This window comes from Salmo salar, chromosome 16 (assembly GCF_965601325.2).
Source record: "Salmo salar chromosome 16, fSalSal1, whole genome shotgun sequence".
NCBI lineage: Eukaryota > Metazoa > Chordata > Actinopteri > Salmoniformes > Salmonidae > Salmo > Salmo salar.
The window spans coordinates 52,358,991-52,384,620 of NC_138306.1; the positions used below are offsets into that span (position 1 = coordinate 52,358,991).

Below are 25,630 nucleotides of genomic sequence, written 5' to 3' on the forward strand. Positions count from 1 at the left end.
CCCCTTCTCCAGCCACACTTTGTTACTGTACTCCTCCCCTTCTCCAGCCACGCTTTCTTACTGTAGCTCTCCCCTTCTCCAGCCACGCTTTCTTACTGTAGCTCTCCCCTTCTCCAGCCATGCTTTCTTACTGTAGTCCTCCCCTTCTCCAGCCACGCTTTCTTACTGTACTCCTCCCCTTCTCCAGCCACGCTTTCTTACTGTAGCCCTCCCCTTCTCCAGCCACGCTTTCTTACTGTAGCTCTCCCCTTCTCCAGCCATGCTTTCTTACTGTACTCCTCCCCTTCTCCAGCCACGCTTTCTTACTGTAGCTCTCCCCTTCTCCAGCCACGCTTTCTTACTGTAGCTCTCCCCTTCTCCAGCCATGCTTTCTTACTGTACTCCTCCCCTTCTCCAGCCACGCTTTCTTACTGTAGCTCTCCCCTTCTCCAGCCATGCTTTCTTACTGTACTCCTCCCCTTCTCCAGCCACGCTTTCTTACTGTAGCCCTCCCCTTCTCCAGCCATGCTTTCTTACTGTACTCCTCCCCTTCTCCAGCCACGCTTTCTTACTGTAGCTCTCCCCTTCTCCAGCCACGCTTTCTTACTGTAGCCCTCCCCTTCTCCAGCCACGCTTTCTTACTGTAGCCCTCCCCTTCTCCAGCCATGCTTTCTTACTGTAGCCCTCCCCTTCTCCAGCCATGCTTTCTTACTGTACTCCTCCCCTTCTCCAGCCACGCTTTCTTACTGTAGCTCTCCCCTTCTCCAGCCATGCTTTCTTACTGTAGCCCTCCCCTTCTCCAGCCACGCTTTCTTACTGTAGCCCTCCCCTTCTCCAGCCACGCTTTCTTACTGTAGCCCTCCCCTTCTCCAGCCACGCTTTCTTACTGTAGCTCTCCCCTTCTCCAGCCACGCTTTCTTACTGTAGCTCTCCCCTTCTCCAGCCACGCTTTCTTACTGTAGTCCTCCCCTTCTCCAGCCACGCTTTCTTACTGTACTCCTCCCCTTCTCCAGCCACGCTTTCTTACTGTAGCTCTCCCCTTCTCCAGCCACGCTTTCTTACTGTAGCTCTCCCCTTCTCCAGCCACGCTTTCTTACTGTAGTCCTCCCCTTCTCCAGCCACGCTTTCTTACTGTACTCCTCCCCTTCTCCAGCCACGCTTTCTTACTGTACTCCTCCCCTTCTCCAGCCACGCTTTCTTACTGTACTCCTCCCCTTCTCCAGCCACGCTTTCTTACTGTACTCCTCCCCTTCTCCAGCCATGCTTTCTTACTGTAGCCCTCCCCTTCTCCAGCCACGCTTTCTTACTGTAGCCCTCCCCTTCTCCAGCCACGCTTTCTTACTGTAGCCCTCCCCTTCTCCAGCCACGCTTTCTTACTGTACTCCTCCCCTTCTCCAGCCATGCTTTCTTACTGTAGCCCTCCCCTTCTCCAGCCACGCTTTCTTACTGTAGCCCTCCCCTTCTCCAGCCACGCTTTCTTACTGTAGCCCTCCCCTTCTCCAGCCACGCTTTCTTACTGTACTCCTCCCCTTCTCCAGCCACGCTTTCTTACTGTAGCCCTCCCCTTCTCCAGCCACGCTTTCTTACTGTAGCCCTCCCCTTCTCCAGCCACGCTTTCTTACTGTAGCTCTCCCCTTCTCCAGCCATGCTTTCTTACTGTACTCCTCCCCTTCTCCAGCCACGCTTTCTTACTGTAGCTCTCCCCTTCTCCAGCCACGCTTTCTTACTGTAGCTCTCCCCTTCTCCAACCACGCTTTCTTACTGTAGCCCTCCCCTTCTCCAACCACGCTTTCCTACTGTAGCCCTCCCCGTCTCCAAAACAGCTTTTGCCATATGAAAGAAGCATTACACAAGCACTCTCCAGTCACTTTAAATGAAACTCCCTGCACATCGCTCTCACATCTGACACTGTGGGGAAACAGGAAGTGATAAATATTTGTTTATCAACACATCTCCTCGCTCTAACCCTTAGTCCCCAAATGACAGGACACATGTTCTCCTCTCTTGGCTGAGGAGCCCGGTTCTGGGGCTAATTAACTCCCTACTGCTGAGGCTGACTTTTATGAATGGGGCGCTCAGGGAGATGGATGAGCTAGCATTCCACCCGCTCCCAGAGAGGCCTAGTTTGGCCTAGTTTTCTGGAATGAGATGGGCTGGGTGGCTCTGGGGAATCACCTGCGTTGGTAAAACAAGCTAGCGTACGCACAAAGGCCTAACTAAAGGTCTATATTTTATCACTACTGTATGCTAGCTGCAGAGCTGAGTTAATTAAGCTTAAATGGTGGAAGTCGACACTATGAGCTCACTTCCATGACCTAACCCAGCCTCTTTATCAGAGATAAGTGTGCCTTGAATTCTAAATAAATCACTGACAGTGTCACCAGCAAAGCACCCCCACACCATCCCACCTCCTCCTCCATGCTTCACGGTGGGAACCACACATGTGGAGATCATACGTTCACCTACTCTGCGTCTCACAAAGACACAGCGGTTGGAACCAAAAATCTCCAGTGGACAGATTTCCACTGGTCTAATGTCCATTGCTCGTGTTTCTTGGCCCAAACAAGTCTCTTCTTATTATTGGTGTCCTTTAGTAGTGGTTTCTTTGCAGCAATTCGACCATGAAATCCTGATACACGCAGTCTCCTCTGAACAGTTGATGTTGAGATGTGTCTGTTACTTGAACTCTGTAAAAAAAAAATTGGGATGCAATTTCTGAGGCTGGTAACTCTAATGAACTTGTCCTCTGCAGCAGGGGTACGTCTGGGTCTTCCTTTCCTGTAGCGGTCCACATGAGAGCCAGTTTCATCATAGTGCTTGATGGTTTTTCAAATCAAATCAAACTGTATTTGTCACATGCGCTGAATACAACAAGTAGATACCTTACTCTGAAATGCTTACTTACAAGCCCTTAACCAACAGTGCAGTTCAAGAAGAGTTAAGAAAATATTTACCAAATAAACTAAAGTAAAAAAAAAAAAAAGTTATACAATAAAATGACAATAACGAGGCTATATACAGGGGTACCGGTACCGAATACAGATTAGTCAAGGTAATTTGTACATGTAGGTAGGGGTGAAGTAACTATGCATAGATAACAAACAGCGAGTAGCAGCAGTGTACAAAAAAAATGGAGGGAGGGGGGATTTCAATGTCAATAGTCCAGTGGCCATTTTATTAATTGTTCAGCAGTTTTACAGCTTGGGGGTAGAAGCTGTTAAGGAGCCTTTTGGTCCTAGACTTGGCGCTCCGGTACTACTTGCCATGTGGTAGCAAAGAGAAAAGTCTTTGACTTGGGTGACTGGAGTCTCTGACAATTTTTGTGGCTTTCCTCTGACACTGCCTATTATATAGGTCCTAGAAGGCAGGAAGCTTGGCCCCAGTGATGTATTGGGCCATACGCACTACCCTCTGTAGCGCCTTACGGTCAGATGCTGAGCAGTTGCCATACCAGGCGGTGATGCAACTGGTCAGGATGCTCTCGATGGTGCAGCTGTAGAACTTTTTGAGGATCTGGGGACCCATGCCAAATCTTTTCAGTCTCCTGAGGGGGGAAAGGTGTTGTCGTGCCCTCTTCACGATTGTCTTGGTATGTTTGGACCATGATAGTTCGTTGGTGATGTGGATACCAAGGAACGTGAAACTCTTGACCCGCTCCACTACAACCCCGTCGATGTTAATGGGGGCCTGTTCGGCCCGCCTTTTCCTGTAGTCCACGATCAGCTCCTTTGTCTTGTTCACATTGAGGAGGAGGTTGTTGTCCTGGCACCACACTGCAACTGCACTTGAAGAAACTTTCAAAGTTCTTTACATTTTCTGAATTGACTGAACTTCATGTCTTAAATTAAAGATGGACTATCGTTTCTCTTTGTTTATTTGAGCTGTTCTCAGGAAAATAATATGGACTTGGCCTTTTACCAAATAGAGCTAGCTTCTGTATACCACCCCTATCTTGTCACAACACAACTGATTGGCTCAAATGCATTCAGAAGGAAATACATTTCAATATTTAACTTTTAACAAGGCACACCTGTTAATTGAAATGCATTCCAGGTGACTACCTCATGAAGCTGGTTGAGAAAATGCCAAGAGTGTGTAAAGCTATCATCAAGGCAAAGCATGGCTACTTTGAAGAATCTAAAATATATTTTGATTTGTTAAACACTTTTTTGGTTACTACATGATTCTATATGTGTTATTTCATAGTTTTGATGTCTTCATTATTATTCTACAATGTAGAAAATAGTAAAAAATAAAGAAAAACTGAGTAGGTGTGTCCAAACTTTAGACTGGTACTGTATGTCATGAGTTTGTTGTGTTTAAGATCCTCGAGTGCATCTTTAATTGTTACCCAGAAATTATTTGATATTGAGATCAAAAACTTTAAGCTTAGTCATCTGTCAGACTACAGTAAGCATCACTACCCCTCCTATAAGCATCGCACGGCTCTCTCTCTTTTTTAAATTAAATTAATTAAATTTTATTTAACCTTTATTTAACTAGGCATATCAGTTAAGAACAAATTCTTATTTTCATTGACGGCCTAGGAACAGTGGGTTAACTGCCTTGTTCAGGGGCAGAACGACAGATTTTTACCTTGTCAGCTCAGGGACTCGATCTTGCAAACTTTCAGGTACTAGTCCAACGCTCTAACCACTAGGCTACCACTAACCACTAGGCTACCACTAACCACTAGGCTACCACTAGCCACTAGGCTACCACTAGCCACTAGGCTACCACTAGGCTACCACTAGCCACTAGGCTACCACTAACCACTAGGCTACCACTAACCACTAGGCTACCACTAACCACTAGGCTACCACTAACCACTAGGCTACCACTAGCCACTAGGCTACCACTAACCACTAGGCTACCACTAGCCACTAGGCTACCACTAACCACTAGGCTACCACTAACCACTAGGCTACCACTAGCCACTAGGCTACCACTAACCACTAGGCTACCACTAACCACTAGGCTACCACTAGCCACTAGGCTACCACTAGCCACTAGGCTACCACTAACCACTAGGCTACCACTAGCCACTAGGCTACCACTAGCCACTAGGCTACCACTAGCCACTAGGCTACCACTAACCACTAGGATACCACTAACCACTAGGCTACCACTAGCCACTAGGCTACCTAGTGGTTAGGCTTCCTCCTCTGCATCATACCATTTACTTTCGATCTGACTGGAGTGTGTCTCATGTCCAATAGCTCTTCATTGATGACATACAGTGTAAGAAGTGGAGTTCTTGAACACACCCCTGTGGGCGCTGTCAGTCCCCTGCTGTAGTGGATCATAATCACGATTGTTAGTCACCTTGTTTTTGCTTCTTTCAAGGGATACCTTTGCACTGTGAAGACTGGGTTACATAAGCAGAGATTATACACGCTCATTGGGTTACATAAGCAGAGGTTATATATGATCATTTCGTTACATGAGCAGAGGTTATACAGGCTCAATGGACTCAAACGTTATATTACTTTTGTCTTTACTGAGGCTAGGTTGGTAGTCCATGAGAAAGTCTTCCTATTTCTTCTCCAAGGATATTCTTCTTACTGGACAGCATACTATTATAACCTCTTCAAGCCCTTAACATGTGCATGGTCGTGTCTGTGCTTTGCATTTAGTCTTCCATTTTAGTGATTAATAAAACACATTTCAACAAATAATTGAACCTTTAATTTAACTAGGCAAGTCAGTTAAGATCAAATTCTTATTTACAATGACAGCCGACCCCGGAAAAACCCGGGACGACGCTGGGCCAATTGTGTGCCGCCCTATAGGACTCCCAATCACGGCCGGTTGTGATACAGCATGGATTCGAACCAGGGTGTCTGTAGTGACGCCTCAAGCACTGAGATGCAGTGCCTTCGGCCGTTGCGCCCCTCGGGAATCAATAGTTTGATCGGATAATTGCCTCTTAGAAGGCTTTAAGGATGTCTGTATGTCACAGGATATAAAGTGGTACAATCTTTGTGGTCAATGTAAGCTATATTTGTGTTATTTTTCCTCGTTCAAGATAAGTTTTCCAGACTCTTATTATTTCGGCCCTCGGAAAACTGTTGAAGCGTAGTTTATTGTGTCCAGTTGGCTTTGAGTCTTAACCTGGGTATTGCATTGCATTTGTGGCCTGAAGAGGCAAACAAATCAGAATCAACTCACTCAAAAGGGCAATGTAACTCCCTCGTTTGTCATGATATCAATTACTCGTCCTCCGAACCTAAGGAGAAAATGTAAATCTCTAAACGAGTTTACGAGGACCTCCAACAGTAGAGAGCTTTATTAAAATAATATCCTACACCTCTTTCATCATTTTAACACTCAAGACAAACATACTTTTGTCAGTGAATGTAATAACATACGCTATAACAGTTATTGTGAAAGATGATCTCCTTTCAATCTCTGGAATCTAACATGAGCATGGCCCACTGTGAAAACGATACCCCTGACAGAGTAGGCTTGCTGAAATTGACAGATGGGACATTGTTTCAAGTGTTATCTATCCATCTCTCACTCTACAATATCCTTCTCAAATCCCTCATTGCAATGTATTTTCCCAAAACAGTGAAATGGCAGAAAATGCTATGACATTTCTGTCTGTTTACACAATGAGGGGATCAATCCAATGTCCTTGGAACAGCAAATCAACGTGTTCATCAACCAATAATCTCGCTGATCCTCCAATGATTTCTGCTCATTATGAGATGAAATAGCTCTCTATTAGCCATGTGCTTCTACTATACCTCTTGCGCAGGCTACGGTGGTAACCTTTGAGGACAACAGCGGCATCGAAAGCGGTTTAGTAAATCAACCAGTCAGTCAGGTACTCTACCCCAGGGTCGTGTTCATAAACAATGTTGCTATGGAAACCGAAAATGAGCATTTTAATTTTTTTTCTTCTTCTAAATAGTATACTGAACATGACCCAGAAGTGGTCTTGGTTGGTAACATTGCATGGACAAAAATAATAAGTATGACAATAAACGCACAATGTTTTCCTAACTGGCTTTCCTGAAGCTTTAACTGTGGCTTTAACTCTGTCTTCAAGTGGCTCAGCTGGCTGGCATTTTCTTCCAGCACCGAAGTAGTCTGTTTGATTCTTGCTTGCGCCTCATATACTGAATATTATTATTGAATTGCTATAAAAGCTTCTGTCATCTATCTAAACACACGGCTGAGCCGACTGCTGCTAGTGTTATTAGGAGAGTCTACCTCTGCAACATGATCCAGCTCTAAATGGTTGTGGTCTTTTGTTCAAGTTGGGAAGTCCCCTAGAATGCCTCTGTGCCCAGGTGTTTCAATCAGGCAGGGGTCCTTCAAAGGCAGACATGTGGTGCTGTTAATTCCATTCACATGGTCACATCACACAGAGCCTTCACTTGCAAGGTGAGCAGCGGAGGCTGCTTTCATGTATTGTAGACCCACACACACACACACACACACACACACACACACACACACACACACACACACACACACACACACACACACACACACACACACACACACACACACACACACACACACACACATATCTAAAAGGGAGCCCCAGATGAACTGCAGCTCATCCCCCTAGTGTAATACATTCTCACAATCACTGTCAGCGCCAAGCACACTTAGTGTACTAAAGGAAATGAGGAAGAGCGACGGGCTCTCGTGCTAAAACAGCACATCAGTGGGGTCTTATCATGTGAATACCGAGGCATGGATTAAAACAACATAAAACAACACCAAACAGTGAGAAAATGTAACATGCAATTTAAACTAGCAAATTCGTTCTCTTCAATCTGACTACGAAAAGGATGTTGGTGATAGAACGGATCTTCCTTATTCTCGCTGAAGTCTGCTTTCCAGTAAATAAACGCCCTTAAACCCCTCCAGAGATTTCTTCCCAGCCAGGGATTAGATGACAGTGGCCCACATGGAGAACTACCAGGGATTAGATGACAGTGGCCCACATGGAGAACTACCAGGGATTAGAAGACAGTGGCCCACAGGAGAACTACCAGGGATTAGAAGACAGTGGCCCACAGGAGAACTACCAGGGATTAGATGACAGTGGCCCACATGGAGAACTATCAGGGATTAGAAGACAGTGGCCCACATGGAGAACTACCAGGGATTAGAAGACAGTGGCCCACATGGAGAACTACCAGGGATTAGATGACAGTGGCCCACATGGAGAACTACCAGGGATTAGATGACAGTGGCCCACATGGAGAACTACCAGGGATTAGAAGACAGTGGCCCACATGGAGAACTACCAGGGATTAGAAGACAGTGGCCCACAGGAGAACTACCAGGGATTAGAAGACAGTGGCCCACAGGAGAACTACCAGGGATTAGAAGACTTTGGCCCACAGGAGAACTACCAGGGATTAGAAGACAGTGGCCCACATGGAGAACTACCAGGGATTAGAAGACAGTGGCCCACATGGAGAACTACCAGGGGTCAGAAGGTGGCAGGTAGCCTAGAGGTTAGAGCAATAGGCCAGTAACTGAAAGGTCATTGGTTTGAATTGACCTACTGTTGTCTAATCCCTGGTTGTTCTCCTGTGGGTCACTGTCTTCTAATCCCTGTCTGTTCTCCTGTGGATCAATGTTTATAATCCCTGTCTGTTCTCCTGTGGGTCACTGTTTATAATCCCTGTCTGTTCTCCTGTGGGTCACTGTCTTCTAATCCCTGTCTGTTCTCCTGTGGATCACTGTTTATAATCCCTGTCTGTTCTCCTGTGGGTCACTGTTTATAATCCCTGTCTGTTCTCCTGTGGGTCACTGTTTATAATCCCTGTCTGTTCTCCTGTGGGTCACTGTTTATAATCCCTGTCTGTTCTCCTGTGGGTCACTGTTTTATAATCCCTGTCTGTTCTCCTGTGGGTCAGGGGTTAGAAGACAGTGACCCACAGCACTGGCTGACGGGCTTCTGGTTCTGTCAAGCCAGAAGCCATCTGATTCAAATCATTACTCTACTTCCTGGAATAGGCAGGGGAAGTAAATGGGTTTAATCAAGAGCATGATTATTTATGTTTGGGAGTGTTCTGTGTCCGTCTGGGATTAAAGCCTCCAGACCCTGTTTTAACACCTCAGGAAACAGGGATGTCTATTGTAGAAAAGGCTAATTAAAAACACATTTGTTTTTCCCTAGTATGAGTAAGACATGATACTCATTACACCACCCACAATAACGCACTATTACATTACACCACCCACAATAACACACTATTACATTACACCACCCACAACACCACACTATTACATTAACCACCCACAATAACACACTATTACATTACACCACCCAAAACACAACACTATTACATTACACCACCCACAACACCACACTATCACATTACACCACCCACAACACCACACTATTACATTACACCACCCACAACACCACCCACAACACCACACTATTACATTACACCACCCAAAACACCACACTATTACATTACACCACCCACAACACCACAATATTACATTACACCACCCACAACACCACACTATCACATTACACCACCCACAATAACACACTATCACATTACACCACCCACAATAACACACTATCACATTACACCACCCACAACACCACACTATCACATTACACCACCCACAACACCACACTATTACATTACACCACCCACAACATCACACTATTACATTACACCACCCACAACACCACACTATTACATTACACCACCCACAACACCACACTATCACATTACACCACCCACAATAACACACTATCACATTACACCACCCACAATAACACACTATCACATTACACCACCCACAACACCACACTATCACATTACACCACCCATAATAACACACTATCACATTACACCACCCACAACACCACACTATCACATTACACCACCCACAATAACACACTATCACATTACACCACCCACAACACCACACTATCACATTACACCACCCACAATAACACACTATCACATTACACCACCCATAATAACACACTATCACATTACACCACCCACAATAACACACTATTACTTTACACTGGAGTCTGATAGTTGGAAGAGGAAATCCGATGAGATACTTGTACGGAAGAACAGTGTGTCCCAGAGAAGTGGCAGTCTAAGTTTTTAGTAATGAAAAACAACATTGCAACAGTGCGCAAGGGTCCATTTCCGTAGGGTATAAATCAGCCTTAACGGGCAGCGGCAATGCAATGGAGACCACCTCCGAAACACAAGGACACACTAACCTGCTAAAATAAAGAAAAACAATGGGAATGGAAAATGCTAATGGAAAGGTCTTTGCAACACTACAACACAAGCTGTATCGAATCAGTGACCTACTTAAATACAGTACTGTACCAGTGAAGGAGATTTAGTGGCAGAGATAGGAGACAAGCCCTTCAAGAAAGCCATACTACTGTACTTGTAGCAAACCTTATAGAGGAACGAATAAGACAATCTATCAATGTAAAAACCTTACAGAGGAATGAATAAGACAATCTATCAAACCATTGCTGTATCAAACCATTGCTTGATATGACTAGACGAGACAATGTCTCTCCATTGTGCCATAGGATCTAAATACAATCAGGCATCTATGGTCAGACAATCCCTAAGGTCCTATGTTTGTAATTACATGATCATGTTGTCCAGCAGAGCAAGTATGCTGATTGGTGTTGAATCAGGAAGACATTAATGTTTACAGTGATTCGCTTCCTTATTAATAAAATCCACTGTATCTTTGTTATAATAAATGCCAAGAAAAGCAAGTCTGCATTGTGAAGTCTGAACATTATGGTTTGCTGTCCAACGGAATGATGGCATAGCAGTCCATGCAGAAGAAGAATGCTTTAATGTCCAGTTACTTAGGGAGGAATGGAAATTCCTTCTTTTGTTTTGGAGCCCAACCCTCGAGACACAGTTCAGCGCCTCTGGATCAGTCGAAGGGGAACTGACAGTTTTTTAACTCCTCATATGAAACAAACAGGCAATACTTAATATCAGTAAAAAAAACTCACATTTCTAGATAATGCTTCAAAACCAACTTCATGAGAGGTTTTAAAAATAGGTTCTATTTGACAAAACATTCCATGACGTACAGTAAGACATTGTTGGTAGGATAGATGGATGCAGTTCAATGCATGATTAATATAATTCACCAACACATTTCTTGGTGGTCCAAAACATATTACTATCAGGTTGTATATCACAGCTGGCCTGGTACATTGTTTGGGCGTTCGGGATGCACTGTTTTCAGTTTCAAAGATCAATATTTTGAACAAAAACGGATGACTTTAACTAAGGCTAGGAATGTCGATCACAGCACGCAACAGAACAGTGTACAGCCTACACTCGGTTTGTTGTTTTTATGAAATAGTGTTCATTAAATCGTTTTCAGTCATAGCTAAAGTTTGTATTGCTGTTGATTTACATCTGGGACTGCAAGTTTGTGTCCCAGATTCCTCTTAAGTTGCAGTTAGCTGCTAGCAGATTCCTGTTAAGAGCAGTTAGCTGCTAGCCATCATGAAAATGGAGCAGGCTAACGCTAGCAGTGCTAGCCCACTGGTGTTTTTATCCAAGGCTGGGAATAAATGTTTCAGGTGTTTCCACACATTCACAAGATGAAGATAAGGTGGAACTGGACAATTGACAGGGATTTGTCTGCCTTAAATGCACTACTATCAAGTATCTTAGAGAAGAGATCCTCTGGCTGTTAGCTTGGCTGGGAGAAAAAGAAAACCTGCTTTCTAAGTAACCCCGACCTTGCTGTAACCCAGGCAAACCGAATCTCAGTTTTTAATGCCTCCTATAGGAAAGCTGTCGATGAGTCGGGCGGCGTTGATCTGTTCCAATCCAACAAACAGATGTTGAGCTCAACTCCGCGGCACAAGGGAGACTGGACACTCGCAATGCGTAGCAGATCAGGGAGGCAGTCTGGCCACCCATAAACCCGAGAAAATCCGATCCAGCTATCAAACAGCTTTGCCCCGCTAGAGACGGACCTACCAGCACCGTGAGTCAACAAGGATCATGGGTGTATACCAACAGCCAGTGGCTGCCCAGTGGCACCCTCCCCCACAACCACTGCAGTTCAGTAGGTTGTTTCCCCATGGGATTCCATCACTATCACCTTCAATCTGGACAGCTCGATGAGGAGAGATTTTGGCCTGCCTATGGTCTGTGGACCGACCAAGGTCCACTGTCACCCAGGAGCCCGTATCCATGACATCAACTCTCTCCTGCCCACGGTTCTGGCCAACTAATGCACTATTGACACCATCGTCACTCACTTAGGTTTTAACGACCATCGTTTTAGGCAATCTGAAGAACTGAGGGAGGACTTCTAAAAGAAATGTAAGACCCTTGCTAGCACAGGGAAGATAACAATTATCTCTGGCCCCCTCCCATGCTCCTGAAGGGGTTCGGAACGTTTCAGCTGACTCTTTGCCCGAAACGAGTACCTGAAGAAACTTGGCAATGACAGGAATGTCTCTTTTTGTGACAACTTTGATTTGCTGTGGGAGGATCCAGCACTTTTTAAAACAGACAGGATTCACCCTAACCACAGGGGTTCCAGGATTATTTCCAGCAACATCAAACTGTTTAAGAGACTGACAGACAGTGTCTGGTAGTGCTCCAGTCCTCCCTGTCAGAATAAGCAACAGAGGACTTGGAAACCATATCAACTCCTATAGAAATAGTACTATGGTTATTGTGAGTAACCTAATTTATATTCCTTTAACTCCACCTTCTAGTGAGTCTATACAAACTGTCATCTCCTACCATTCTGATAGATTTGAGACTGGCAGAAAATAATTGTTGTAACGTTAATAATTTGATTGTTATTCCATTGGTTACCTCTAGGCAGATGCTCCAGGGGCAGAGTGGCCCACACTCATTGATATGGCACATTTAAATGTTAGAGCAATCACTAGTAAAACCTTTCTTGTGAATGACCTCATTACCTAGAGCAAAAGTTGATTGCATGTTTCTCACTGAAACATGGCTGTCTTCAGACTGTAGTGTTGTTCTTATTGTGCATCCTGTTTCTATTGATCATCCTTGAGATGTTTCTACAACTTGATTGGAGTCCACCTGTGGTAGATTCAATTGATTGGACTTGATTTGGAAAGGCACACACCTGTCTACATAAGGTCCTACAGTTGACAGTGCATGTCAGAGCATGCTCTGAGACAGGATTGTGTCGAGGCACAGATCTGGGGAAGGGTACCAAAACGTTTCTGTGGCATTGAAGGTCTGCAAGAACACAGTGGCCTCCATCATTCTTAAATGGAAGAAGTTTGGAACCACCAAGACTCTTCCTAGAGCTGGCCGCCCAGCCAAACTGAGCAAGGGGCTTGGTCATGGAGGTGACCAAGAACCAGATGGTCACTCTGACAGAGCTCCTCTGTGGAGATGGGAGAACCTTCCAGAAGGACAACCATCTCTGCAGCACTCCACCAATCAGGATTTTATGGTAAAGTGGCCAGAAGGAATCCACTCCTCAGTAAAAGGCACATGACAGCCCACTTGAAGTTTGCCAAAAGGCACCTAAAGGACTCTCACACCATGAGAAACAAGATTCTCCAGTCTGATGAAACCGAGATTGAACTCTTTGGCCTGAATGCCAAGCGTCACTTCTGGAGGAAACCTAGCACCATACCTACTATGAAGCATGGTAGTGGCAGCATCATGCTGTGGGGATGTTTTTCAGCGGCAGGGACTGGGAGACTAGCCAGGATCGAGGGAAAGATGAACGGAGCAGAATCTTCACAAATGCCTTACTATAATCCCCAAACATTCTATGAATTTATGAAAACGTGCAAAGTGCTTGCTTATCAGATAATGTATAAAAAATAATTTTAAATACTATTTTCTTCCTGGGGGTGTATATGAACTGATATTAAGTTGCTAAAATGCTGTCAGTTCCACTTTAAGATTACCTTGCTCAAGGCAGGAGATACCATCTAGGATACTGATGCCAACAACCCTCCCGTTGCCTGTTATACTCTCTACCAGGTTTGTTCTTCATTGCAGCTCACTCCTCACCAGACCTGGGATTCAAACTGTCAACCCATTGACTGCTGACTCATCTCTCTAAACCTTTAGGCTACCTGCCAACTATCTGTAACATTCTCCTTCCAAAATATTGTAGAAATATATTTGAAAAATCACATTCAGAGTTACATTTGCAAATACCTCATAGCTTTTCTGAAATGGATGAGCAGTTTTGCACATTTGCACATTTGCCAATTCTGTATGTTGCTGGTTAGTGGTGCTGTATGTTGCTGGTTAGGGGTGCTGTATGTTGCTGGTTAGTGGTGTTGTAGGTTGCTGGTTAGTGGTGCTGTAGGTTGCTAGTTAGTGGTGCTGTAGGTTGCTGGTTAGTGGTGCTGTATGTTGCTGGTTAGTGGTGCTGTATGTTGCTGGTTAGTGGTGCTGTATGTTGCTGGTTAGGGATGCTGTATGTTGCTGGTTAGGGATGCTGTATGTTGCTGGTTAGTGGTGCTGTATGTTGCTGGTTAGTGGTGCTGTATATTGCTGGTTAGGGGTGCTGTATATTGCTAGTTAGTGGTGCTGTATGTTGCTGGTTAGTGGTGCTGTATGTTGCTGGTTAGTGGTGCTGTATGTTGCTGGTTAGTGGTGCTGTATGTTGCTGGTTAGTGGTGCTGTATATTGCTGGTTAGGGGTGCTGTATATTGCTAGTTAGTGGTGCTGTATGTTGCTGGTTAGTGGTGCTGTATGTTGCTGGTTAGTGGTGCTTTGCCGGAGGTTCAAGGGAAAACATTGAAATCATGTTTTGGACTCTGATTAATTATTTGATAAAACAATGGCTTTTATTCTTATCTAACAACCTTGTCTAACAATTCCCAAGTGTAACTTTCAAAGTATTTGGATGGGTTTCAAAGAGCATACACACTACGCTCATTGTTATACACAGCATAAAACGGGTAGACCTCACAGTTTCTGTCCAATGACACATGGCAGACACTACTCTCTGACAGAGGTGTTTTCCCAGATGTGGTGGGAGATGGAATGGCGTATGTACTGTAAGCCCTATTGTTGATCTGTCAGTTTAGAACAAATAATCAGGATTAGAGAGATGTGGAGGGAGATAGAATGGCGTATGTAAGCCCTATTGTTGATCTGGCTGTTTAAATAATCAGGATTAGAAAGATGGGCAGAAGTTGGGACAGAATTTCTATCAGATTTTTGCCCGGCAATTATGTTTGTGCCAACCGATGAGATTACCCAGACAGTATCCAATGGTGTACACTGGGCCAAAATGAAGAACAGGATGTCATGTTATCACATCTATACAACACCAAGATATTAAATCCCCAACATTGTCTCATCGGCATATCACCACAATCCACCACAATCCTGGTTTATTTATGAAAAATAATCATCTGTTTTACATAGGCATAATAACAACCAGGTACATTAAAATGATAATGCCCTCGAAGCCGGTGTTTGGAGGATATATTGGTAGGGTGTTTTTGTTTCGGGACGGCGAACACCGGCCTCGAGGGCATTATCACCTTTATACAACGGTTTAGCAACATATTCAAATAAGGATTGACATATGTTCATTAAAAATGGTATTTTATTCATACTATTTCATCCTTCCACGAGATATAGTCTCGACACATCTAGGGTTGCAGCACAAGCCGGCTGGTCGTTCATTCGATCAGTTAGGTTGCCAGAGATGCGACCCAGTCGTGAAGTCTTTTTATTCTCTATCTATGGACGCGACCCAGTCGTGAAGTCTTTTTATTCTATATCTATGGACGCGACCCAGTCGTGAAGTCTTTTTATTCTCTATCTATGGACGCGACCCAGTCGTGAAGTCTTTTTATTCTCTATCTATGGACGCGACCCAGTCGTGAAGTCTTTTTATTCTATATCTATGGACGCGACCCAGTCGTGAAGTCTTTTTATTCTCTATCTATGGACGCGACCCAGTCGTGAAGTCTTTTTATTCTCTATCTATGGACGCGACCCAGTCGTGAAGTCTTTTTATTCTATATCTATGGACGCGACCCAGTCGTGAAGTCTTTTTATTCTATATCTATGGACGCGACCCAGTCGTGAAGTCTTTTTATTCTCTATCTATGGACGCGACCCAGTCGTGAAGTCTTTTTATTCTATATCTATGGACGCGACCCAGTCGTGAAGTCTTTTTATTCTATATCTATGGACGCGACCCAGTCGTGAAGTCTTTTTATTCTATATCTATGGACGCGACCCAGTCGTGAAGTCTTTTTGTTCTATATCTATGGACGCGACCTAGTCGTTCGTTCTAAATGTACCGTTGCCATGCTGGCTGGCAATGTTCACTTCCAACTAGCTGCATTTCGTTTCGTTTGACCTGTTTGAAAAAAATTTTTTTACATTTCTCTGTATATAGAGTATGCATACACATTTTGATGATTCATGATTTCCACTGGCTGAGAAAAGCTGCCTGCCTGTCTCGTCCCGACACGTTCATTACTAGGGGACATCTGGAGATTGAATTTCAATATTGAAACAATGTTGCAAATGTTGGAGAGACATTCAGCAAAGTTTATATAAATCTCCGCTGATGAAAACCAAATGCTAGTCTAAAAGAAATGGGAGATAATGTCCAGGTTTTATTTTTAAAGAGGACATCAAGTTTATAAATTGCCTGGTTGGGCTGATGAGATAGTGGACTGCGCAGTGAGATGGAACCATAAATAGGCATTTCAACGTCATAGCCATAGCCAGTGGTAACTTGTGGAATAGACACCGGCTGGAACACGGTTTAAACCAATTAGCATCCAGGATTAGAACCACCCATTGTATAAAGGAAAAATTAACAACCAGGAACATAGGCATAATAACAACCAGGTACATAGGCATAATAACAACCAGGTACATAAACATAATAACAACCAGGTACATAGACATAATAACAACCAGGTACATAGGCATAATAACAACCAGGTACATAGACATAATAACAATCAGGTACATAGACATAATAACAACCAGGTACATAGACATAATAACAACCAGGTACATAGGCATAATAACAACCAGGTACATAGGCATAATAACAACCAGGTACATAGGCATAATAACAACCAGGTACATAGGCATAATAACAACCAGGTACATAGACATAATAACAACCAGGTACATAGACATAATAACAACCAGGTACATAGACATAATAACAACCAGGTACATAGGCATAATAACAACCAGGTACATAGGCATAATAACAACCAGGTACATAGGCATAATAACAACCAGGTACATAGGCATAATAACAACCAGGTACATAGGCATAATAACAACCAGGTACATAGGCATAATAACAACCAGGTACATAGGCATAATAACAACCAGGTACATAGACATAATAACAACCAGGTACATAGACATAATAACAACCAGGTACATAGACATAATAACAACCAGGTACATAGACATAATAACAACCAGGTACATAGGCATAATAACAACCAGGTACATAGACATAATAACAACCAGGTACATAGACATAATAACAACCAGGTACATAGGCATAATAACAACCAGGTACTGTATATGAGGGAGCGGAGAGCCAAATGAAAAAAAACAATGAGAAATGACAACCAGGAGAAGGGAGATGGGGCTTCTTTGTCTGCTCACCCTTTGTAATAAGCCAATGCATTCACGCAACTCTGAGAGAGTGGTCGCATAGATTTACTGTGATATCAATTTAAAGGGAAGGTAGACCTCTGTCTAGAAAACCCATTGAAAGGTCCCGCGCTGCTGCAGTAACTTGAAGCATAGTAATCATTGTAATCTTTTTAAGATTTTGAGCTACAGAATGCAGACAGCACAAGAAAATTATTTATTGTAAGTCTCAAGACCCTGTTCAGAGGTCCGATCCATTCTATGAATGGTTAAAGGAAAATACAGCCGGTATGATGCATTTTGCAACAAATGATGCAAAATGCATCATACCGGCTGTATTTCTATATTTTTGAAAGTGTTATATCTTGAAAACGTAATTGCTGACACGCAAAACACTTTGGGACTGTATATCAACAATGGACTAATGAAACAATTACCAAAACATTTTTTTTGGGGGGTGTAATTTTCCTTTAACAATTCATAGAGTTGAAGTGACCTCTCGACAGGGTCTTGAGACTTACAGTAAAACAAATCCTGGCCTATATGAACTTTCTATCTAGTTAGAAGGCTGTGAGGCACAGTGTCCAGCTGAATATGTGTCCAAGACTTGGCTGTCAAGCTAACTGTTATAAAAATACAGTCATCCACATCCTTCCATGACAGAAATCTAGTCCACATGAAGATAATGTACAGACAGATCAGTAAGTGCTGGTTGCGGTCACAATACAGTATGCTGTAGTGTGCAGTTCGCTTCTTAACAAAATAATAAACAGCATAGACTTGAAATTAGCTTCAAGGAGAAAGGTGTCGTCACTGTCAAGATAAATGCCTCCCTTTACACAAGCTGAGTGATGCAGCTGAGAGCCCCATCACTGACAGATAAAGCGTCCGGTTTGCATCGACTGAACATTTGCAGATAAAACAACATGGAAAATGTATTATCAAGTATTGCTTACGTGCTATGATCTAAAAGCAAAGCCAGAGACAAATGTTTTCCAGACATGAGACGGGACACATAGGAAGTATCAGCTAACCAAAATGAAATCATCAGTCATTATAAAAGCTTGGTTATTTGTCCGATTTATGGGGCTGTGCTATTTGAAACAAAGATCAGATTTTAAAAAATCGGGAAAAAACATCTCTCCAGTACTGACACACCTATCCCCTCTTTCATGCACACACACGCGAGCACACAAACACAGAGACAGACACACACATAAACAGACACACACACACAGAGACAAACACACACAGACACACAGACACACACACACACACACACACACACACAGAGACAGACACACACACACACACAGAGACAGACACACACACACAGAGACACACACACACACACAGACAGACACACACAGAGAGACAGTTACACACAGAGACAGACACAAACACACACACAGAGACAGACACACACACACACACACACACACACACACACACAGAGACACACACACACACACAGAGAGACACACACACACACAGAGACAGACACACACACACACACACAGAGACAGACACACACACACACAGAGAGACAGACACAAACACACACAGACAGAGACAGCACACACACACACACACACACAGAGACACACACACACACACAGAGACACACACACACACAGAGACAGACACACACAGAGACAGACACACACAGAGACAGACACACACACACAGAGACAGACATGTACAGTAAATGGAGGCCAGAAAAACATTCATCAGATATTCAAAGAATGTTCAATACAGAAAAATGACAGTCATTATTGCAGCTTGGATTCACACTCTCCATTCGTAGTATATTACAGTTCTGGAAAGGTGTTCTATCTAATCAAATAGATTCAAATGTATCTATAATTAAATGTTACAATACATTGTTTGACAGTTTTTAATAAGCTCTGTCTGGAGAGGCCTTTGGTACATAAACAAGTTTATAAAAGTGGTTGTTTGGATCCTAGATGCTGATTGGACAAGCAGCATCCCAAGCTGTGCTGTATTGGCTGTCACTAGCACACTATGCCTGCTAATATAAGACTAGCATTTAGTTTAATACAGCGGGGGTTAATATAAGTCTAGCATTTAGTTTAATACAGCGGGGGTTAATATAAGTCTAGCATTTAGTTTAATACAGTGGGGGTTAATATAAGACTAGCATTTAGTTTAATACAGCGGGGGTTAATATAAGACTAGCATTTAGTTTAATACAGTGGGGGTTAATATAAGTCTAGCATTTAGTTTAATACAGTGGGGGTTAATATAAGACTAGCATTTAGTTTAATACAGCGGGGGTTAATATAAGTCTAGTATTTAGTTTAATACAGCGGGGGTTAATATAAGACTAGCATTTAGTTTAATACAGCGGGGGTTAATATAAGACTAGCATTTAGTTTAATACAGTGGGGGTTAATATAAGTCTAGCATTTAGTTTAATACAGCGGGGGTTAATATAAGACTAGCATTTAGTTTAATACAGTGGGGGTTAATATAAGTCTAGCATTTAGTTTAATACAGCGGGGGTTAATATAAGACTAGCATTTAGTTTAATACAGCGGGAGTTAATATAAGACTAGCATTTAGTTTGGTACAGCAGGGGTTAATATAAGCCTTGCAGTCTTCTCTCCAACCTCGGAAACAATGTTTTACTTTTGAATTTGGATCCGCTATCGCGTTGGGCCGAACAAAGCCATTTACCTGTGACTGTATTCATGATACAGCATTGCCTCGTGTACATTATTGCTTAAATAAGTGTTGTTTAATGAACTGGTTGTATAAGGAATTTAATCAGTGGAGGCTCAGAGAGGGGAGGGGAAGACCATCCTCCTCAGTGAATTTAATAGAAATAGTGTAACAATTTAAAAAGCATCCTTTTTAGTGAAAACTATATTAAATATATTCACGTCACCAAATAATTGATTAAAACACACTATTTTGCAAAGAAGGTCTACAGAAGCCTCTAAAGTTCTCTGTAGGATAGCACCATGGTGTAGCCAGAGGACAGCTAGCTTCTGTCCTCCTCTTGGTACATTGACTTCAATACAAAACCTAGGAGGCTCATGGTTCTCACCATAGACTTACACAGTAATTATGACAACTTCCGGAGGACGTCCTCCAACCGATCAGAGCTCTTGCAGCATGAACTGATATGTTGTCCACCCGATCAAAGGATCAGAAAATGAATCTAGTACTGAAAACACAAGCTACAGCTATCTAGCACTGCAGTGCATAAAATGCTGTGAGTAGTTGACTCAAAAAGCGAAATAGACAATAGTTTAACAGTTTTGAACAAATTAATATCTTCAAAAATGAAGGAGAAGCAAGAGAGAGAGCACCTGGCTCTAACAGAGAGGGTTGCTACGTTAGCTAGCTGGCTATGGCTATCTAACACTAGAACTCTTCCAAGTCAAGGTAAGCTTTTGGTTTTATTAATGTTTTGCCACTGGGGCCCGCCGGTTTAACTGCTAAACAGCTTTTGGTACACTGCACTGCATGATTATAGTGGGTTTATTAACGTGTTAGTTCTAATAGATAGCTATGTTGACTATGATGTGTTAGCTAATATGGTGTCATCGATTTAGGCTGTGTGTAGCGGTTAGCGGTTATGGTATGAAGGTTTGGATTGGAAGGTTTTTTTGCCTTGTCACAGACAACTGTTGTATTGTGCACTGAAGTCCACAAGCAAAGAGAAAAGGTGAGAGGAGAAGAGCGCGTAGATGCGAGAAGAAATTATACAATGAGTAAATGATCATGCTGTTTGTATGTGGCTGCTATGGAAGTGAACTGTGCTTGCGGTGATCAGGGGTGTATTCATTCCGCCAATTCTGTTGAAAAACTTTTCTTAAATGGAAGTAAATGGAACAAAACGGGCATGAACTTGTCCGATAGAAACTCTTGTTTGCAACTGTTGGACTAATGATTACACCTTAGATCAGCTAGACGCAGGCGATAGTGTAATAAGGCAGTATTGAATGTGTCACTGTCTGTCACCTTCATTACACATTTTTTTTATCTCGACCTGTGCTGTAAACTTACATTTTTAGGCTAGGTCGCAACCTCATGATGGGTATAGGGAAGATGTTAGTATTTTACCTTTATTTAACTAGGCAAGTAAGTTAAGAACAAATTCTTATTTTCAATGACGGCCTAGGAACAGTGGGTTAACTGCCTTGTTCAGGGGCAGAATGACAGATTTGTACTTTGTCAGCTCGGGGATTTGAACTTGCAACCTTCCAGTTACTAGTCGAACACACTAGGCTACCCTGCCGCCCCGAGTATCACATAGTAGCCTAAATCTATCGCTGTTACATTGAGCTGGGTGAATGGAATATGAATGACAGTCATCCAATATGCTGTAATAGAAATAAGGCCATGCTCATAAAATTACAAATTAATAAAATGACCTCCATCATCTTAAATGGCACCGACCACCACTGATTTGAATCCATGAATCAATTATTTATCTAACCAACAAAATCTTGACAAGTCATCAATCTTGGTACAGCTTGTATTCAAGACGTTTTATATTGTGATTTTACTGACAAAAAGATGACCATGACAGGAATGGGACATAGGTCTGGTAACAGTATGACCATCATTCATTGCACGTGTACTTTTGATTACTTTCATGATATGTTTATTTATTTGAGCCCTCTTATAGATATCATGACTACTGTTAACCAGTTTCACTGTTTCAAACTCACTGAATTGTATGAGGGCAGACCTCTCTTGAGGTCAAATTAACTTCTATCATATGTCGAGTATTTGAATGATAATACTTTTGATTGTGGATCATATAAATGTCATAAATAAACTATTCAACTTGAGCAAAGAATATCTTCCCAAAGAATTTGACATCAGATTCCTGTATCTTCCATACCATTGTTTCCAGTCACGTCGACATAATTGAAACGTTTATTTGACTTTTTATGGGCGCAATTATGTTTACATGCAGGAATATAGGCTACTCTGGGGACAGAATTTTATCTCAATAGAAACCAAGCTGTCGAGACAAACCAAGCTGTCGTCAAGGTTAAACTATAGGCACCGCAAGTGCCCTATATCAAGGCTGCTCTCTACATTATTCAATAAAAACCCACATGAAACATAAAAGAGGTTAAAATGTACGTCCCGGAAGTCAATTATTCCCAACGTGACACTGACTATGAATTGCTTGTTGTTTATTTAAATAGCGCTGCATTTTCTAAAGCAGTTGAAGTGATCGTATCATTATCCGAGCGCGCAAGTCTGTGATGGGACAAAATAAACAGACCTTGTCGCGTTGATATAAAACATAGGCCTACCGCCAATTGACAGTTATTTTTACAGTCACGACACCACAGTGGTCATCGTCTAATTGTCTCCTAGTATTCCATTACTAGGCTACCTCATATTCCCTGTGTAGAAACGTCCTTGGCATGAACTAGGCTACATGATAAAACCACCTTCTACAGAGTTGACATGTAAGCTATTCAACATCACCCTCATACACACATAGAATGCATTTCTATTTCAAAAGAACAAAACATCTTACCTGCAAATGACCCTGGTACATATTGAGCTTAAAGTCAATTCCTGATTCTGCGACGATGGATTTTTAAGCTACTTTAAGGCTTGCAATACAGATACAGTAAGCGACACTGGGAGTGTCCATACGTACAAAGAGTTCTGGAACAAGAAGCAGAATGTTTCAATTCGCTCAGAAGTGCTGGCTCCAATTGAGACTTTGAATGTTACGCCAAGGAAAGGAGCTGTCCTCGCTTAAGGTGCTGAAACGTAGTGTTTTTGTCATGTATTTTTTTTTTGCCGGTGTTTTAAAGGTAGCCAGGCGACAGCACGGGAGAGATAAGTGCCCTACCAGACCCCACTTCAATGCGAGGCGCCCAGAAATCTTCACAGCGCTGCCAAAAGCTTCTGGGTCCTCGGCTTCGGATGGACAACAATTCAGTTAGTCAAGTAAAATCTCCCGTGTTATGTCTTCATTGTGCACACTACAGCTCTCCGCCTCTCGACCGTTGCTTAATAATTGTTTTGACGCTTCTCGGGTTCATCCACTTCTTATAGTGCACTCCTCTCTCCTGCTTACCAGCCTTCCTCCTCTGGGCGCCGCTGGAGCCGCCTCCTGGATTCACGTGCTCTGAAGTAGGAGCAAGTTGAAATTGGGGGCAATTCATACATTTGGAGCTTGTTTCAGGCGGTGTGCTGCAGGTATTACTATATATTCTGTAGGTATAGGCTACAGTATGTTTTGGTACCTACTTATCTATATTTTCAGGTTTATATGAAGCCTTATAATAACTGTTTGCCATCTTGCTGTAGTTGGAAACCAATGAATGCAATTGGCCTAAACGAACTGGTTGCGTGTGCCCTGAGTCTGTACTATAATGCCACCTCCTTGTCAAGTCATGCCAAACCTTTGGTTATATATATATATATATATATATATATATATATATATTGGGCCGACATTATTCTGCTATACTGTACATTGTCCAATTAGTTCAAGTAGGAAGGATTACATAACAAGATGCAAATCGGATGATTCCCTTCAAGGTAATCTTGATGATGTAAACTACAGGGTGGAATAAGGCATGGCAGCGCACGGTGAAGTTTATCTCTTGTCCAATTAACAAGTAAGGCAGGATGATTATATAACGAGACATGTAGTGATAATGGGGAATCAGTAGCCTAACTACAGTGCAGCACACGGACTAACAATAATATAATCAACATGAAACAAAAACAACATATGTTTGCAAGAAATTGTAGTGAATTGTTTGACCAATTATAATTTTTGTAGAGTAACAGTGAATGATACCAAAATATCAGTGTCGTCTGGGTTTGGCCGGGGTAGACCGTCATTGTAAATACGAATTTGTTCTTAGCTGACTTGCCTAGTTAAATAAAGGTTAAATAAAAATATTTAAAACATTAAAAAAAATGTGCCACATATGTAATGTAATTGATATCAGCTACTGTGCTATATGATCACGTGTAAATATCTTTCTCTATAATTTACTACATAATCAAATCAAATGTATTTATATAGCCCTTCTTACATCAGCTGATATCTCAAAGTGCTGTACAGAAACCCAGCCTAAAACCCCAAACAGCAAGCAATGCAGGTGTAGAAGCACAGTGTTAGGAAAAACTCCCTAGAAAGGCCAGAACCTAAGAAGAAACCTAGAGAGGAACCAGGCTATGATTATATAACGAGACGTAGTGATAATGGGGAATCAGTAGCCTAACTACAGTGCATAAGACAGTATAACATCAACACCGCTTTCCTTGCAAATTAACACTTGTTACGTGAACCTGTAAAAACACAATATGTCGTCAGAGGTGGGATCTGTTCATTTCATTTATTAACAGGGTTTGCCAATATTCTTTAAATATTGTCACAACCAAAATCTCTCGTGGACAGATCTAACTAAACATGATTGTTGCCGTAGAATATGTCGGGAATTACTGGGATGTTCGGGATAAGAGCAGGGGTTGTTTAGGTCTTTAGGTTTTTAGTCACTGGTTATTTGGACAAATCACGATTCCGCATGTGTTAGCCTCTTTCGAATTTCGAAATGGGAGGGGACATTCGGCCCATATACTTGACCCTAGCTTGCAAAGATAAAGGGTGCTCATGGATCAAGCCGCTCATGGACCAGAACCCAGCCGCCATGGACCATAAACCAGCCAACATGGACCAGAACCAAGCTGCCATGGACCGGAACCCAGACACTAGAACCAGAACGCAGACACCATCGACCTGAACCCAGCCACCATGGATCAGAACCCATCTGACATGGACCAGAACCCAGCCAGCAGCCGCCATGGACCAGAACACAGCCAGCAGCCGCCATGGACCATAACACAGCCGACATGGACCAGAACCCAGCCGCCACGGACCAGAACCCAGCCGCCATGGACCAGAACCCAGCCGCCATGTGCCAGAACCCAGCTGTCATGTGCCAGAACCCAGCCGCCATGGACCAGAGCCCATCCGACATGGA

General features: G+C 42.8%; 1 protein-coding gene across 2 annotated transcripts in view; it reads right to left on the minus strand.

Annotated features, from left to right (window-relative positions):
* LOC106574138 (PEX5-related protein) overlaps nt 1-23,795 on the minus strand; it is a 181,727-nt gene extending 157,932 nt beyond the window's left edge. For both annotated transcript variants that reach the window (XR_014380922.1, XM_082962778.1), the window contains exon 1: nt 23,158-23,795. Coding sequence is in view for 1 of the 2 variants with exons in the window: in XM_082962778.1 (XP_082818904.1) it covers nt 23,158-23,178 (21 nt within the window). In the remaining variant the exon portion in view is untranslated. The remainder of the gene's footprint in view (nt 1-23,157) is intronic.
* Between the last annotated feature and the right edge of the window lie 1,835 nt (nt 23,796-25,630).